General features: G+C 41.1%; 1 protein-coding gene across 2 annotated transcripts in view; it reads left to right on the forward strand.

Annotated features, from left to right (window-relative positions):
- CEP78 (centrosomal protein 78) overlaps positions 1-4272 on the forward strand; it is a 38316-nt gene extending 34044 nt beyond the window's left edge. Inside the window, exons 13-16 of one of the 2 annotated variants that reach the window (XM_049897018.1) lie at positions 1477-1643; positions 2542-2713; positions 3043-3090; positions 3627-4272. In XM_049897018.1, coding sequence (XP_049752975.1) covers positions 1477-1643; positions 2542-2713; positions 3043-3090; positions 3627-4190 — 951 coding nt within the window. In that variant the 3' untranslated portion in view covers positions 4191-4272. The remainder of the gene's footprint in view (positions 1-1476; positions 1644-2541; positions 2714-3042; positions 3091-3626) is intronic. The other variant, XM_049897019.1, reaches the window with a different exon arrangement.
- The last annotated feature ends 14980 nt before the right edge of the window (positions 4273-19252 follow it).

The raw sequence follows: 19252 nt of genomic DNA on the forward strand, positions 1-19252 counted from the left end.
TATGTGATTTGATATTGACTGTTGTCTCTGAGCCAGCTATAAGTTATTGTATTAGTTTATTTTACATTTGCTTACTGTATCCTAGCTTCTTACTTTGTCTTGTTTTGATATGCACAAATAGGTCACTTGAGTGAGCTAGCTTGATTAATTTTGCCCTCGAAGCTCTAATGTCCTGTCAACAGATGGCTAGAGCTTTTATCAGGTGTATGAGCTTAGGAGTCCAGTCACTTCTCTCGTTTGGATTCAGCTCGGGTGTCCAGGTAGTTGATCATCAAGTGTGTGGTACAGGCTCTGTCCTGCAGTCTTAGAGGGGCAGTGGTGATTGGTGTAGCTACAGGTATCTGATTGCAGCAGAGGGTCACACTCTGAAGAAGGCAGGGGGGTGATAGTGGTCCCCTGAGTGTCTGTGAGTGAAGCGTGTCCCTGTTCCCTAGAGTGCACAGGTGGGTGGGTTCTGCAGATGGGCCTTGGGCACCCGATGCTTTTGGTGGTAAGGACTGGGAAGTACCACTTATCCTTAGACCCCTGTTTGTGGGTGCCTAGGTGATATGGGTGGAAGCACCAGTCCTTAGGCCCCTGTCGTGGGTAGGTGAGGACCCTGTTTAATAGGCAAAGCAGTACCAAACATAGAATACCCACCTCTCCACTGTACAGTTGAAACAGTTGCAGTCTGTCAACAAGGGCTTATTCTCCTGAAATAGGCCCACACAGGTCCATGTAGGCTGAAAAGGTACTCAAAGCCCACAGATCTTTTATGCCTGGATAGGAGTTGCTTCTCTCCTGAGCTCCCCAGCTTAGTGGAGCTGGCAGATTATCTTTTCCTCCAGTTGTGAATTATTCCTTTTCCAAGTATGGGAGAATGGCTCAGGGCACTCCACAGGGCCAATTTCAGGCCCAGGGAAATCAACAGCCACTGAAGTCGGCTTGGGGTCTGGGGGTGCGGTAGAATATAAGCAAGTCCTTAGCTTTTGCCGAGAGCGCTGTTCTTCTCTGGTTCCAGAGGTATAAGTAGGCTGTGTGGCTGGCTGTCTACCCCTGAGGAAAAGGCATCTGGAATGCTACCGCCAGCCCCACCGCTGTCACTCCAAGGAATGGTGCCTAAGGGTTCCCAGCAATTCAGGTCTGGCAGCTCCTCTACACTTCTGAACTGTCTCTTCCTCCCCCTGCCTCTCAGTCCGTTTTCTATCTTTGCCTTTGTTGTTCAGGGCCCCTAGCTTGTCTTAAATATAATTGTTTTGCTTGTTTCTTTGAGTCTTTGTCGTAAGAGGGATCACTGGATGCTTCTGACTACTCCGCCATCTTGTCCCCGCTTCCTCAGTCTCTGGGTTTTGATTGTTATATGTTATGGTCTGTGTCTTTAGATTAATTACAAACTAGTTACCTCTTTAAATGTTTTAGTTTTGTAACTTAAAAACCATTTTCTTTTGATGGCAATGAAAGAAGAGTATGACCTACATTTCCAATCTTCTTTTATAGCTGGAATGTGAAAATGCGAAGTTAAGAAATATAAATTTCTCCTTGTCTGAAGCTCTTCATGCACAGTCATTGACAAGCATGATCCTGGATGATGAAGGCGTTTTGGGCAGCATTGAGAACTCTTTTCAGAAGTTCCATGCTTTCTTGGATCTCCTTAAAGATGCTGGGTTGGTTCATTTCTCTCCACGCATTCTTCCCTCCATGACTTTAATGGTATTTTGCAGGGAACTTGAGCAGTTTTCATCCCTTCCATAAGCCATATTTAGTATGTAATTGTAGGTAATATACTCACTTTTTAAATGGGAAATTAAGTTGAAAAGAAATGCAAAGTGGCAGACCTGCCTTGGCAGAGTAGAGAGCCCATCATAAAAGAGTCTCCTGTAGATAGAGTAATTGGTAGGTACAATTCTTGGTAAAGACTAAATTGAAGGTAATTTCAGTTGAAAATATTCAGGAATGTATAGGTATTTCCCTACCTTTTATTCATTTTGCTTGTTAATTAAGTTTGAATTAGTTTTGTACTACACATAAAAATTGTTAATCTGAAAGGCAGATAGCTATAGATCATAGTTCTCACCTGGGAGCAATTTTGCTGAAACAGGATGATGAAAGAGTTGGAGATGGATAATTGATGTAGTGGTGTTTTGTAGATGAATAGGTTGGTATTGGAAAGGAAGGAATAGACACCACGTTTTTGGAGGCTGGAGGAAAGGTGATAACAGTATGTGCTGCTGGAAGTACAGGGACTGGACTAGGCACCTGGTGGAAGTTGAAGCTGCTAGTGAGATAGTCTTTAAGATAGATAGGTAATAGGTAAGGAGGTCGAATAGTATTTAATTCATTGTCAGGAGGAAGAGGGAGTGTTTAAAGGGTCAGATGACCTGATGAGGTCCCAGTGCATGAATATGGAAAGGTGTGAGAAATTGAGAAAGATAAGGGGTTGTAGTCTGGAGTAGGATATTGGCTTTTAAGATTTTAGAAGTATTTCAGATCTAGGGAAATGAAAGCTGTTCTTATGTGGTTATAATAAGCCTTGCTTTTTCCTCCTTTTCTCCTCTTGTCTAGGCTTGGGCAGCTTGCCACAATGGCTGGTATAGATCAGTCAGATTTTCATATACTAGGTCGTCCCCAGATGAATTCTACTATTAGTAATGTACCTAAAGAAGAAAAGAAGGCACTTGAAGAAGAAAAACCAGAATCAAAGCAGAATGCCCTGGGGCAAATGCAGAATATCCAAGTAAGCAGACAGAACTTACTGATTTATAGAAGAGTGACTAGCAGGAAGGGAGATAACCAAGTCAAAAAGAAAATAACTAATGATCTGTTTTTAATAGTTCAGATGCTTGGGGTCTAGAAGCCTCTTTGGGGTCCTTCCCAAGTCTGAGATTAGTAATTCTGTGCCCATTTCGTGATACTGTATTGTTATAAATAAGAAAACTGGAAGTTCTTTTGAAATTTTACGATCTAAAGCAAACCATCCTCAGTGAAGAAAAAAAACGGAAGATGAGAAAAACTATTCCAAATTTTAAATTTTGTAAACATCTATTCTATTCATATTTCATCTAGGTTTCTATTTGTATGCAGTCAGCTTACAATGAAGGAACAGTAATGAAGGTACAAGTACTGATAATAGATAATTTTTAAAAATAAGTAATCCCGCATAATTCGTAGGCAATCACCCAGTTATGGGAATGGGAGGGGAAAGCCTGTTCAGCACAGGAGTCCCCTCTGCTTTTCCTCCAGCCTCACTTGGAGCCCCCATGTCCCATCTCACCCATCTCAGGCCCATCAGGGATCTGACAACTGGAGAACACAGTCTTCGTCACAAAATGGATACTGATCACATGTGCCTGGAGGATAGAAAAGAAATTAATTTTCTTAGGGAAAAGGATTTTTTTTTTCCCCCATAAGGGAGATGGTTAATAATTACCCAAAACACAAAAGTCTGAAAATGTGGTGGATCTAGCCTTGGATATAGCTAAGTCAGGTTGGAAATTACTGGTCAAGATACAGGGAAAAATGACTCTAAAATCTTCTGAATAATCAATTGATTTAATAAAATCAGAGGGTAACACTGAAGTTTTGGACTGTGCTTTACTTTTTAATGGTTGACTTTGTTCATCTGTGAATTTTTGTTTTTTTCCTTCCAGTTTCAGAAAATTACGGGTGACGCTAGAATTCCTTTGCCTGTCAACTCCTTCCAAGTCCCAGTTTCTACTCAGGAGGCCTTAATAACTTCCGAAGACACCTTGGCGGTCCTGGGTACCGAGGAGCGACAGGAGCCTTTTGAAGAATTCCTTGCTAGAGCGTGTTCTCCTCCAGCAGCTGCAACTTCTGAAACTGGAAGTCAAAGAAAAGAAGAGGAGTTGTCCAGAAGTAGCAGATCCTCTTTAGAGAAAATGACCAAAACAGGTGAATGTACCAAAAAACACTCTGCTAAGAGACAACATGGAAAGGATCTGCATTTCCACTCCAACTCTGCTGTAAACCAGAAAAGCAAAGGAATCGGGGGCAGTAGTTCTTTGATTAATGAGCCAATTAAAAGTGAGTCTTTGAAAAAACACCTTTCTGCCAAGAAAGAAGGTGGAATAGTGACTGTTTCATCCAAGACAAATAAAAGTAAACCCAATCCATTAGAACATTCTGAAAGTGATACTCTTGGGTCTGATTTTGAATTTCAGGAAAGTATCCATACTCTGTCACGTCTGACATAGGTCTAAGTCTTTTGAAATTATGTTTTTGCCTTCAAATTTTAATAAATTTTCTTACGTTTTCACTATGGCATATGATGTTTGAAAATATAGGGGTGGAAGCCATTAGAGAAGGATTTATCTGCACTTCTTATTATAATGAAACTTTCAGTGTGTATTTCCTTTCGACACACTGTACCATTCATTATTTATTGAGGGCGTGACATGATCCTGTGGAACCCTGGTGGTGCTGTGGTTAGGAGCTACAGCTGCTAACCAAAAGGTTGGCAATTCAGATCCTCTGGCTGCTCCTTGGAAACCCTATGGGGCAGTCCTACTCTATCTTATAGGGTCACTGTGAGTCAGTATCAACTCGACAGCATCAGGTTTGGTTTTTGGTTTTAGAATATGGTTCTTTGGGCTATGACTTAAAACAGTGAACAAAACAAAGCCTCTACCTCATGGAACTAACACTATAGAAATAGAGATCTGTGGAAGGTGAAAAAAACAAACAGGGCAAGGGGAATAGAAAGGGATGTGAGTGAATAAATGAAATAGTTTTATCATCTAGTTAAATATTAAAATACATTAAATCATATGGCCAGAGTCATTGATTGTTATTAATAATAACTGGAGTAGCAAACATTCACTAAAGCACTAAGCCATGCTTTATATTATGGATTACAGCAACTCTATAAGGTAGGAAACTATTACTGTGCCCATTTTATAGATGAGGAATCTAAGGAAACAGATTATGTGAATTTCCCAAAGTTACACAGCTATAAGTGGTAGAAGTGAGATTTGAGCCAGAACCTGTGCTCTTACCACTTTGTTAATCCAATTTCCTTGGTAACAGAGGTAGTGCTTAAGGAGGATGCCAAGAGAAAAGGCAGTGAGCTCTAGAAGTGCAAAAGAGTAGGGCTGTCAGGAAGCATAGCTGTTCCCTCCCCACAACCTGGGTAGAATTTTTAAAAGGCACAGAATGTAAGACTATGAACGCACATCTCTGAACTAAATTATGCCTCTTGGTAAAACATGCATGGATAAGTCCCTGAGCACAGCCAGACTGTGACTTCAGAGGTGAGATCAAAGAAAAGCAGGAGTGTCAGATTTCTTCTAGAAGGTCCTGCCTGATTGTTATCAAAGGAACACTACTACAGTACTATTTAATTCATTAATCAGGGCCTGAGTGTTTTGGGAATAAAACAATGAACAAGATGTAGTCTCGGCCCTTTAACAACAGAGCAAGAAGGGAAGACACACAAGCAGTTGCTTTAACTCTACTTGTTGCATTCTGTGATGGGAATGTTGTTGTTAGGTGCCGTCAAGTTGGTTCCGATTCATAGTGACCTGTGTACAACAGAACGAAACACTGCCCCATCCTGTGCCATTGTCACAGTCGTTGTTATGCATGAGCCTAGTGTTGCACATACTGTGTCCATCCGTCTCATGGAGGGTCTTCCTCTTTTCTGCTGACCCTCTACTTTACCAAGCATGATGTCCTTCTCCAGGGATAGATTCCTCCAGATAACATGTCCCAAATATGTGAGACATAGTCTTCCCACTCTAGCTTCTAAGGAGCATTCTGGTTGTACTTCTTCCAAGACAGATTTGTTCGTCCTTTTGGCAGTCCATGGTATATTCAATCTTCTTTGCCAACACTATAATTCTAAGGCATCAGTTCTTCTTTGGTCTTTCTTATTCAGTACCCAGCTTTCACATTCACATGAGGCAATTGAAAACACCATGGCTTGGGTCAGGCGCACCTTAATCTTCAAGGTGACATCTTTGCTCTTTAACACTTTAGGGTCGCTGTGAGTTGGAATCGACTTGAAGGCAATGGGTTTGGTTGTTTTTTGGTTTTGCAGCAGATTTGCCCAATGCAATACGTCATTTGATTTCTTGCTTCCATGGGTGTTGATTGTGGATCCAAGTAAAATGAAATCCTGGACAACTTCAGTCTTTTCTCCATTTATCATGATGTTGCTTATTGGTCCATTTGTGAGGATTTTTATTTTCTTTTTATTAAACATAAAAATCTATATGAATGTAATCCATACTGAAAGCTGTATAGTCTTTGATCTTCATTAGTAAATGCTTCAGTTCCACTTCACTTTCAACAAGCAAAGCTGTGTCATCTGCTTGTGGCAGGTTGTTAATGAGTCTTCCTCCAATCCTGATGCTACGTTCTTCTTCACATAGTCCAGCCTTTCGGATTATTTGCTCAGCATACAGATTAAATAAGTATGGTGAAAGGATACAACCCTGACGTATACCTTTCCTGACTTTAAACCAATCAGTATCCCCTTGTTCTTTCTGAACAACTGCCTCTTGATCTATGTAAAGGTTCCTCATGAGCACAATTAAGTGTTCTGGAATTCCCATTCTTTGCAATATTATCCATAATTTGTTATGATCCACACATGATTTACTTAGTCAATAAAACACAGGTAGACATCTTTCTGGTATTCTCTGCTTTCAGCCAGGATCCATCTGACATCAGCAGTGATATCCCTGGTTTCACATCCTCTTCTGAAAAATTTCACTGGCATGTGGTATATGATACTATTAGATAATTTCTGCATTCTGTTGGATCACCTTTCTTTGGAATGGGTACAAATATGGATCTCTTGCAATTGGTTGGCCAGATAGCTGTCTTCCAAATTCCTGGAGAAATACTGACCGTTTTCTCCCCTTCTAGAAGAGGTCATTAAAAAGAAAAAAGACCAAAATGGATATGAGAAGAGACTCTGAAAGTTGCTTTTGAAAGTAGAGTAGCTAAGGTGAAAGGAGAAAATGAAGAGCTGAATAGGAGATTTCAAAGGGTGGCTCAAGAAGACAAAGTCAAGTATTATAACGAAATGTGCCAAGACCTGGAGATAGAAAACCAAAAGAGAAGAACACGTTCAGCATTCCTCAAGCTAAAAGAACTGAAGAAAAAATTCAAGCCTTGAGTTGCAATATTGAAGGATTCTTGGGGGGTTTCTGGGTATGGGGAAGATACTAACTGATGGAGGAGGCATCAAAAGAAGGTGGAAGGAATACACAGAGTCACTGTACCAAAAAGAATTGGTCAACGTTCACCCATTTCAGGAGGTGGCATATGATCAGGAATTGATGGTACTGAAAGAGGAGATCAAAGCTACACTGAAAAAGGCATTGTCAAAAAACAAGGCTCCAAGAATTGACAGAATAGCAATTGAGATGTTTCAGCAAGTGGATGCAGCATTGGAAGTGGTCACTCGTCTATGCCAAGAAATTTGGAAGACAGCTACGTGGCCTACCGACTGGAAGAGATCCATATTTGTACCCATTCCAAAGAAAAGTGATCCAACAGAATGCAGAAATTATCTAACCGTATCATTAATATCACATGCAAGTGTAAAATTGCTGAAGATCGTGCAAAAGCAGTTGCAGGAATACGTCAACAGGGAACGGCCAGGAATTCAAGCTGGATTCAGAAGAGGATGTAGAGCGAGCGATACTGCTGATGTCAGATGGATCCTGGCTGAAAGCGGAGAATACCAGAGAGATGTTCACCTGTGTTTTATTGACTATGCAAAGGTATTCCGCTGTGTGGGTCATAAGAAATTATGGATAACATTGCAAAAACTGAATCCAGAACACTTAATTGTGCTCGTGTGGAACCTGTATTTAGACCAAGAGGCAGTCATTGAAATAGAACAAGGGAATACTGCATGGTTTGAGGAAAGGCACGCATCAGGGTTGTCCTTTCACCATACTTGTTCAATCCGTACGCTGAGCAGGTCATCAAAGAAGCTGGACTATATGAAGAACGGGGGAGCATCCGGAGTAGAGGAAGACTAACGACCTGCGTTCTGCAGACGACACAACCCTGCTTGCTGAAAGTGAAGAGGATACTTGAAGCATTTACTGATGAAGATCAAAGATCACCGCATTCGGTGTGGATTACACCTTAACATAAAACAAAAATCCTCACAACTGGATTAATAAGCAATATGATAAATGGAGAAAATACTGACGTCGTAAAGGATTTCGTCTTACTCGGATGCCCGGTCAGCATCCGTGGAAACAGCTGTCAAGAAATCAAAACGACCTCTTGCATTGGGCAAATCTGCAGAAGACCTTTGTAAAGAGTAAAAAAGTAAAGACGTCACTTGGAGGACTAAGGTGTGCCTGACCAAAGCCATGGTGTTTTCCGTTCCCTCGTATGCATTTGAAAGCTGGAAAATGAATAAGGAAGACCAAAGAAGAATTGATGTCTTAGGATTATGGTGTTAGCAAAGAGTATTGAATATACATACCATGGACTGCCAGAAACCTGTCCTGGAAGAAGTACAGCCAGAATGCTCATTAGAAGCGAGGATGGCAAGACTTTGTCTCACATACTTTGGACTTGCTATCAAGAGGGACCAGCCCCTGGAGAAGGGCATCATGCTTGGTAAAGCAGAGGGTCAGCAGAAAAAGAGGAAGACCCTCAACGGGATGGATTGACACAGTGGCAGCAACGGTAGGCTCCAACATAGCAACGATTGTGAGAATGGCGCCGCAACAGGCAGTGTTTTGTTCTGTTGTAATATAGTCACTATGAGTTGGAACCAACTCAGTGACACCTAACAAAAGCATATGAATAGAATGGTAAAGTTATACTGAAGAACATAAAAGAAGATCCAAAGAAAAGGAGAGGCATGCCACATTCCTGTATGAGAGGACTCAGCATTATGAATATGCCAGTTCTGTCAATTTGTAAATACAAAGCAATTTCACAGAGTCTCAGGAGGATTTTTTAAATGGTTATAGCAACCTGAAGGAAACAGTGGTGATTCAGGGGTAGAATTCTTGCCTTTCATGAAGGAGCTCCAGGTCAATTCTCAGCCAGTGCACCTCTTGTGCAGCCACCACTCGTCTGTCGGTGGAGGCTTGTTTGTTGCTACCATGCTGCACAGGCTGGCTTCAGTGGAGCTTCCAGACTAAGACTAGGAAGAAAGACCTGGCAACCCACGTTCAAAAACCAGCCAGTGAAAACCCTATCACAACAGTCCAGTCCCATTGTACATGGGGTTGCCATGAGTCTAGGGGCGACTCGACAGCAATTAACAGCAATAGCGTGAATGTAAAGTTCATTTGACAGCGATAATGCACAAAACAAAATAAAATCCAGATGAATTAAACGTGTAAATATAAAAGAGAACTAAAAGAAAATATTGGGGAAAAAAATCTTATAAATGTGGAGTGAGAAAGAAAAACAAAACCCATAGTCATGAAGAAAAAATAAAACATTTGACTGCATTTCAAAAATGTAAAACTTGTGTATACAAAATTAGACATCATAAATAGAAGGCGAAAGAATGGGAAGATTTGTGTAATATAATGAAAGGTTTAAGATTCTTAATATAAAGAGCACCACAAACCAAGGAAGATGTGGACAAAGGATGTAAGAATATTTTTGTTGAAATACGAACGGATGATAAGCATGTAAAGAGGTCCAACTTCATAAGCTACTAGGGAAATTAAAATGAGATACTATTGCTTAACGGTAGATATTAAAGGATGGTGATAGCTAATGCTGTAAATAATGTGAGGAAACGAATGTTCTCAAGTCATTACTGAAGGAAGTGTAAATTGATAAAGCTTTTGAGATGGACAATTTAAGATGTGTCTAGCCTTTGCTCTAACAACTCTAATTCTAAACATTCCGCCGTGTGTGTCGGAGTAGAACAATCCTCCGTAGGGTTTTCAAAGGCTGATTTCCCAGAAGTAGATTGCCAGGCCTTTCTTCCAGGATGCCCGTAGGTGGACTTGAACCTCCAACCTTTCAGTTATCAGCCGAACGCGTTAACAGTTCGCACCACCCAGGGAGTCCAAAGGAAGGAACACTTTTGGAAATAGAAAAAATGAGAAACAACATCATCGTACATAAATGGGAAAATTGTTGAATTGGTACAGACCAATTCCTACCTTGTGATGCTCTGTGAGGAAACCCTGGTGGCATAGCGGTTGTTACAGCTGCTAGCCAAAAGGTCAGCAGTTCGAATCCACCAGGTGCTCCTTGGAAACTATGGGGCAGTTCTACTCTGTCCTATAGGGTCACTATGAGTCGGAATCGACTCGATGGCAACAGGTTTGGGTTTTGGTTTTTAATGCTATGTAGCAGATAAGAACTTTAGAATGGACACGAAAATATTTCTAAGACATACTGATATGAAAGACAAAGCAAGTCACACTGTAATACTTATGACCCTGTTTACATTTATATAGTTAAAAACCAGTTTACGTGTATGTAATGTATACATGTGTCTGCGTGCACACCTAGAACATAGTCTGTGATAATACACATCAAACGGTTGACAGCGGTTACTTCCACAGGAGGCAGTAGGATTGGGGGAGGAGAAAGGAAAGAGGGCTTTTCACATTTTGTTCCTTTCACTTTTATGGGGTTTTTAAAAAATATTTTTTAAAAGCATTTTTCATGATGACAAGTAATTTTCTAAAATTCCTCTTTATCATAGAAAACTTGGGAAGTGCAAGTATACAGTCTGTTGTGCCTTACGCTCTTGTCAATTTCCTACCCCACCAGTAATTCTGTCCTTTTTTCCTTGTTTATGGGAATGAAAATTATCTTCACTACGCAACCCCTTCTCAGAGCTTTGTTCCCCTCAGGTGTTGGTGTAACCTCCATAGTGAATTCAAACTTTTTAACCACCAAAAAAACAAACCCGTTGCAGTCGAGTCGATTCTGACTCAGTGACCCTATAGGCAGAGTAGAACTCCCCTGTATAGGTTTCCGAGGGAGCAGCTGGTGGATTCAAAATGCCGATCTTTTGGTTAGCAGCCAAGTTCTTAACCACTGTATTACCAGGGCTCCTTTTTTAACCACAGCCCTCAGTAAAAATTATGCTTTATACAAGGTAAAATGTAATAATCCTGGTATACACGTAGTTGTGTGAACACATACTGAATGGAAAGTTCACAAAATAGTTGTGTCCTTCTAGTGACTCCTTTGGTGTATTCTGTTTCATTCCTTTAAAGAAAATTCTGTTTGCAACCTGCTCAGTAGGTTTCACAGTCTACTAATGGATCATGTTCTAGGATTTGAAAACCCTGGCTAGAGTGTTTCAAATATTTGCACTGTCTATCCCTGTCAAAACTGCTGTGGGTGGTAGAAAGCAAGTCTTTATTTGCTTTGTTACTTTATAGTTCAAAGTCGTTCTACATTTGTGTGCCTCCTTCAGAGTGTATTCTGTTCTGTGAAACAGATTCTGACTCATGTGATGGAGTAGAACTGCTCCATAGTATCCAAGGCTGTAACCTTTACTGGAGCAGATCACCAGGTCTTTAACATCCAAATGCTTAACCATTTTGCCACCAGGGCTCTTTCATCCAAAGCCTAGCTTCCTTAATAGCTTTAACTCCCAAAGATTTTAAGGTAATTTATGTTGGAGACCCCCCCTTCCCTTTTAACAAACCCTACTGTTACACGGAAAGCACAAATTTTGAAATTTGGTCAGAGTTAAGAAACAAGACAACTGCCTCTACTTACCCTTGGAGCTTAAGTTGATCATTCGAGATAGTTGGCTGTCCACAATGGCACACAATGTACTACAGGGGTTCTCTTAGTCCAGTGTGCAAATTGTAAACCAGTGTGAATTTTTTAAAAAATTACCAGGTAGTTTAGAAATAGATAAGGACCTCCTATAAATTAAGCAATCGTTAACTCTGTTCCTGAGAGACCAGGGAGATTAGTTGGATCGTTTAATACTTTGGAAGGATAGTCCTCAAAGTCCTTGAAATGTGGAGGTTTGTTTTTGCTTGTTTGTGTTTTTTTGTGCTCTCGGTGAAAGTTTACAGCGCAAATTAGTTTCTCATTCAAAACTTTATACACAAATTGTTTTGTGACATTGGTTGTAATTCCCACATTGTCCCCACTCTCCCCCATTCCCTTCCCACCCCAGATTCCCAGTGTCCATTTGTCCAGTTTTCCTGTCCTTTCCTGCCTTCTTGTCTTTGCTTTGGGGCAGGTGTTACCCATTTCGTCTTGTATACTTGATTGAACTAAGAAGCAGGTTCCTCATGTGTGTTATTGTTTGTTTTATAGGACTGTCTAATCTTTGGCTGAAAGGTGGACTTCGGGAGTGGTTTTAGTTCTGAGTTAGCAGGATGTCCGGGGGCCATAGTTTCAGGAGTTTCTCTAGTCTCTGTCAGAGTAGTAAGCCTGGTCTTTTTTTTTGTGAATCTGAATTTTGTTCTACATTCTCCCGATCTGTTCAGGACCCTCTATTGTGATCCCTGTCAGAGCGGTCGGTGGTGGTAGCCGGGCACCATCTAGTTCTTGGCTGATGGAGGAGGTAGTTCATGTGGACTAATATTTTCCTCGTGTCTTTGGTTTTCTTCACCCTCCTTTGCTCCAAATGTGCAAGTAGATGTATCTTAGATGGCTGCTCACAAGCTTTTAAAGCCCCAGGCACTGCTCACCAAAATAGGACGTAGAAGATTTTCTTTATAAACCATGTTATGCCAGTTGACCTAGATGTCCCCTGAGACATGGTCCCCAGCTCTCAGCCTCAGTAATTCAGTCCTTCAAGGTGTTTGGACATGTCTAGGAAGCTTCTATAACTTCACTTTGGTCAAGTTTTGCTGATTTCTGCCATATTGTGTGCTGTCTTTCCTTTCATCAAAGTTAACACTTGTGTACTATCTACGTAGTGATTTTGCCTCCTCACCCCTCCCCTCCCCCAGAGCCCCAAAGGTTGTTTTTTGTGTGTGTGTGCATAAACCTTTCCTTGGGTTTTTATAATAGTGTTCTCATACATATTTGTCCTTTCGTGACTGACTTATTTCACTCAGCATAATGCCTTCCAGATTCATGGATGTTGTGAGATGCTTTGTAGATGAATATTGTTCTTTATCATTGAGTGGTGGTCCATTGTGTGTAGGTACCATAGTTTGTTTATGCGTTCATCTGGTGATGGGCATCTCGGTTTTTTCTATATTTTTGCTATTGTGAACAATGCTGCAGTGAACACAGGTGTGCATATGTCTATTCCTGTGATGGCTCTTATTTCTCTAGGATGTGTTCCTACTAGTGGGATTGCTGGATCGTATGGTATTTCTATTTCTAGCTTTTTAAGGAGGTGCCATATCGTTTTCCATCGTAGTTGTACCGTTTTACATTTCCACCAGCAGTGCATAAGAGTTCAGTCTCCCCTCGAACTCTCCAACATTTGTTGTTTTCTGTTTTTTGGATTAATGCCAGTAATGTTGGGGTGAGGTGGTATCTCATCGTAGTTTTGATTTTCATTTCTCTAATGGCTGATGATCATGAGCATTTCCTCATGTGCCTGTTAGCTGCTTGAGTGTCTTCTTTGGTGAAGTGTCTGTTCATGCCCTTTGCCCATTTTTTGATTGGGTTATTTGTGTTTTTGTTGTTGAGGTGTTGAAGTATTCTGTAGATTTTAGAGATTAGACTCTTGTCAGATATGTCGTTACCCCAAAACTTCTTTCCAGTTTGTAGGTTCTCTTTTTACTCTATTGGTGAAATCTTTTGATCATCATAAGTGTTTAATTTTCAGGAGTTCCCAGTTACCTAGTTAGGAGGAAGTTTTTATCTCATTAAGACAAAAAACCTCCACAAAATCTTAAAACTAGAGAAGCCCAGTTCAGTATCTTAAATATAAAATTTGAGTATAGTTTGAAAATACTAAAAACAATTTGCTAGGTAAAAAAAAAAACAGTTGCCATTGAGTCAGCTCCAACTCACGGTGACGCCACGTGTGGTGTGTCAGAATAGAATGTGCTCCATAGGGTTTTCAGTGGCTGATTGTGTTGGAAGTAGATCACCAGGCCTTTCTTCCAGGGTACTTCCAAGTGGACTCAAACCTCCAACCTTTTGGTTAGCAGCCAAGTATATCAACCATTTGTACCACCAGGGACTGCAGTTTGCTAACCAGTCAGCTCTAGTTTCTTTACACCAAAGCTCAACTTTACCTGAATCTTACCTAGGAAATGAGTGCCTTATTATATACCAGTTGGAAGGTACTTTCATATATTATTACAAATCGGGCAAACCTGTAAGGGGTGGAAAGTGTTATCTTTATTTTAAAGAGGTAGAAATGAGGCCCAAGAGGTGCTAATTAACTTGTTCTGGGGCTTCAAGTAGTACAAGGTAGATGTTGCTTTCATTTACTTTAAACTCATTTTCTTCCCACATTGTGTAGCGTTTTGCCTTCCTGAATGAATGAATATTTATCCCACAAATATTTATTGTCACTGAAGACAGCAAAAGAACAGAGCTAAGGAACAGAGAGACTGCAGCAGTAGCTCAGGCCCTGGTCCGAGCTGCTGCTTATAGTCTAGTGAACTACTCACTGTTTTTGTCCAGAGGATGCGTGGCTAGGAGAGCAGCAGACATGCAGCTATTAGACATTTCTTGGTCTTCAATTCTTTGTGAACACTTAGGCTTATATCACTTACTATAATTGCCCTCTTCCTCCACTTAATATAGTAACTGTAAGTCTAAATGAGCCAAGGCCTCTGTTTTAGTCATCAAGTACTGCTATAACGAAAATACCACAAGTGGATGGCTTTAACAAAGAAAAACTTATTTCCTCACGGTAAAATAGGCTAAAAGTCCAAATTCAGGGCATAGCTCCAGGAGAAAGGCATTCTCTCTCTGTCGGCCTTCTCATCAATGTTCCCCCAGACTACGAGCTTCTCTGCACAGGAACCCCAAGTCCCAAGGATGTGCTCTGCTTCCGGTGCTTCTTTCTTGGTGGTATGAGGTCTCTCTAGCTGTCTGCTTGCTTCCCTTTCTTTTCTGCCTCTTGATAGATAAAAGGCACTGGGCTTTCCTTCAAGCGATAAGAAGTGAGATGGAGAAGTAGTCAGGTGGAAAAGAATCTTTTTATTTCAGAGAAGAATCATGAGTTTGATAGATAAAAGATAGAAACAGGCCATACCCCAGGGAAACTCCTTTACATTGGATTAGGGAGGTGACCTGAGTAAGGGTGGTGTTACAGTCCCACCCCAATTCTCTTAACATAAAATTAAAATCACAAAATGGAGGACAGCCACACAATACTGGGAATCATGGCCTAACCAGGCTGGTACACACATTTTGGGTGGGGGACATAATTCCATCCATGACAGCTGCAAAAAAAAAAAATTTTTTTTTGAACAGTTTTCCAATTTTGTTTTTAAAAATTAAATATTAGAAAATTTTATATTACCTTTTTGCTGAAATCACTCATCTTGAACAGAGTGATATATCCTTAGTCTTTATTGCCTAGATTTTGAATACAATTAACAAGACAGTTGAGTATTGTCTCTCATTGGCAGAAGATTTACTCAAAATCTTTGCTTGGATTGAACATTTTAGACCTTTCACACTAGGTCAAAATAGAGCTTCAGGCCTAAGACCCTCAATTGCCCCTGATTTTGCCAGCTTTTTCAAGTGATTGCTTTTACGAAGATGACCAGAATCAAACTTTCCATTAGCCCAAGCTAAATCTCCACAATTTACAGAGATTATAGGGTTGCTATGAGTCGGAATCGACTTGAAGGCAGTGGGTGGGTTATAGTCATTTAGGCTATCTCCATGCTTGGTCAACTTGAAACTCATGATTCTTCTCTGAAGTAAAAAGATTCTTTTCAACCTGACTACTTCTCCATCTCACTCCTTATCCCTTGATGGAAAGCCCAGTGCCTTTGATCTTGCTGGTCCTTGGCCCTCTAAGTCTGTAGCAGTTTATGTTGCTGCTTCAGCCCTCTAGGCTGGTCCTCACCATTGAAGGCCGTGCAGGTGACTTTAGCACTGACAGGAGAGACTCCAGGGGAAATCAGAAGCAACTTTTATTTATTCAGCGACTGCGGAGTCCCATGAGGAAGAGGCAAGGTGCTTGCTAGAGCTGGGAAAGTTTTACCTCAAAGCAGGCAGAGATGCCTCTTGGAGATGGGTTAACTTTGAATGGCTTTCAGGAGAAGCAGTTTCTGAAGAGAGCTACCCTAGCAGCAACACGGGCCTCAGTAGCCTTGGACTTCTGCTAGATTTGGGGAGGGGCCGTGCAGCAGGGCTGATTTCACAAGGGTGGTTTCTCCCTGTAAGTTTAAGTTCACAGGTCACGGACTCCAGACAACTGGCCAAAGGACTGACATCCTAAAGGGCCTGAAACCGAGATTTTTCTGCAGCCGAGGAAGGACCCAGACTTTACCAAGCTCTGGTTAACGAGAATCTTCTGACTGACCCTGAACAGAAAAAAATTGAGGAGGAAATTATTTTGGACTTTAATTTCTTTAGATTTCAACCTTCAGGAGAAAGGACTTTGTTTTTTAGACTTTAATTCCTCCTTGAGAGTTTAATAATGTGACACATTTCATATAGTTCAAATTGGGGCATTTTAATATTGCTGGCATTGTATTATTCAGAGTAGTTTTATGCTTTCATTTGGGTTTATTGCATAATCTCCAGTGAGCTCTACTGAATGTCCTACCTGGGAAAATGTAAGATGAAAAACAGATCAGGAAGTGAATTTTCACATGGTGTGGCCTCGAAAAATTTAATCTGAGCCCAATGTGTGAAGAAGATCACATCCTGGAGATCTAGGTGGGGTGGTGACATTTTTTTCTTCCTTCGTGGTTCAGCTCAAGTCCATAAAAGAGCAGTGTCTGCTTGTACAGAAAAAAGTAGTGCCAACATTGTATTAGCAAGTATATGTATTTTTTACAACAATTTAAAAAAAAAGTTGTTAGTTGCTGTTGAGTCAGTTCTAACCCATAGCAACCCTGTGAACAGCGGAACGAAAGACTGCCTGGTGCTATGCCGTCCTCACACACTCACGCACACAAAGTGGTCTGTGCTTTCTCAGAGGTTTGGAGCACTAAGCTTTCATTCTTATTTTCAGACTCCCTTCTTTCCCCTGGGAGAATGGAGTGACTTGTTCTACTTGGTGAGATTGGTGAAAGGGTCATTATACAGGCTTGGCCTCCTCCCTCTGGTTCTTTTTTGGATCCTGCAGCCTGCCTCTGGTCTTTTTTCTATGGCAAGTTTTCCAAGACCTGCTCTGTCTTTGTTGTCAGGTGGGACAGAGGAGGCCTGCCATTGCCTGCTAAGTAAATTCCATTTAGGGGGTGGGAGGAGGAACAGGAAGACCTTCCTGGACTTGGGTTCCAGACATAGACTCCAGTCTACCCTAATAAGTACTGAGGCTGCTATTTTGATCCCTATGAGATCCTGTTGGGCTTCTGTGAATAGGTTTCAATTGGGTTCAGAACGTTGGAGCAGAGAAAAGAAAGATTAATTTCGTACCCTAAAAACTCAACACAGAATTTTCCTTTCATGATATGTCAAGAAACAAGGCAAGTAACTCTAGAGTCACACCTCCATGGTTTCTGTCATAGGAGAGAGAAAATCCTAAGGAAGCCCCAGCGTTACTGGCATGAATCAAAACAGAAAATAAATGTTGGAGAGGCCGAGGGGAGACTGGAACACTTATGCGCTGCTGGTGGGAATGGAAAGTGGTACAACCATTTTGGAAAACAATGTGGCGCTTCCTTAGGAAGCTAGAAATAGAAATACCATATGACTCAGCAATCGCACTCCCAGGAATATATCATAGAGAAATAAGAGCCATCACATGAATAGACATATGCACACCCATGTTCATTGCAGCATTCTTCACAATAGCAAAAAGTCGGAAACAACCTAGATGCCCGTCAACAAATGAATGGATAAACCAACTATGGTACATACAATGTAGTACTTCGCAGTGATAAAGAGCAATGATGAAGCATCTCGTAACATGATTGAATCTGGAGGGCATTATGCTGAGTGAAATAAGTCAGTCACAAAAGGACAAATATTGTAGGAGGCCACTACTATAAAAACTCATGAAAAGGTTTACACACAAAAAGAAACAATCTTTGATGGTTATGAGGGAAGGCAAGGGTGGGGATGGAAAATCACTAAATAGACAACACGTAAGTGGCAACTTTGGTGGAGGGTAAGGCAGTACACAATACTGGGGAAGCCAGCACAATTTGTCCAAGGCAAGGTCATGTAAGCTCCATAGATACATCCAAACTCCCTGAGGGACTGAATTACTGAGTTGAGGGCTGTGGGGACCATGGTCTCAGGAAACATCTAGCTCAACTGGCATAACATAGTTTATCAAGAAAATGTTCTACATCCTACTTTGGTGAGTAATGTCTGGGATGTTAAAACTTGTGAGCAGCTGTCTAAGATACTCTACTGGTCTCACCCCATCGGGAGCAAGGGAGAATGAAGAAAACTAAAGACACAAGGGAAAGATTAGTCCAAAGGACTAATGGACCACAACTACCACAGCCTCCACCAGACTGAGTCAGCTTCCACCAGACTGAGTCCAGTACAGCTAGATGGTGCCCGGCTACCACCACCAACTGCTCTGACAGGGATCACAGTAGAGGGTCCCGGACAGAGCTGGAGAAAATTGTAGAGCAAAATTCTCACAAAAAAGACCAGACTCACTGGCCTGACAGAGACTGGAGGAACCCTGAGAGTATGGCCGCCCCCCCGCCGACACCCTTTTAGCTCAGTAATGAAGTCATTCCTGAGGTTCACCCTTCAGCTAAAGATTAGACAGGACTACAAAATGAAATGAGACTAAAGGGACACAGCAGCCCAGGGGCAAGGACTAGAAGGCAGGAGGGGACAGGAAAGCTGGTAACAGGGAAACTAAGGTTGAGAAGGGAGAATATTGACATGTTGTCGGGTTGTTAACCAATGTCATAAAAAAAAAAAGTGTGCTAGCTTTAATGAGAAGATAGTTTGTTCTGTAAACATTCATCTAAAGTACAATAAAAAAATTAATATAGAGAACTTGATAAATCTAAGCATCAGCCTGAAAGCAGGGGTACACAATTTCTCAAAGGAAAATAAACGAATCTCTGCATGGTTTAAAAAGTCTTCCTTGGTGGTTGTTTTTTTTTTTTGTATTTTAGATGAATGTTTACAGAACAAACTAGCTTCTCATTAAACAATTAGTACACAGATTGCTTTGTGACATTGGTTACCAACCCCATGACATGTCAACAGTCTCCCTTCCTGACCTTGGGTTCCTTATTACCAAGTT

The sequence above is a fragment of the Elephas maximus genome, chromosome 9 (assembly GCF_024166365.1).
Source record: "Elephas maximus indicus isolate mEleMax1 chromosome 9, mEleMax1 primary haplotype, whole genome shotgun sequence".
Lineage (NCBI taxonomy): Eukaryota > Metazoa > Chordata > Mammalia > Proboscidea > Elephantidae > Elephas > Elephas maximus.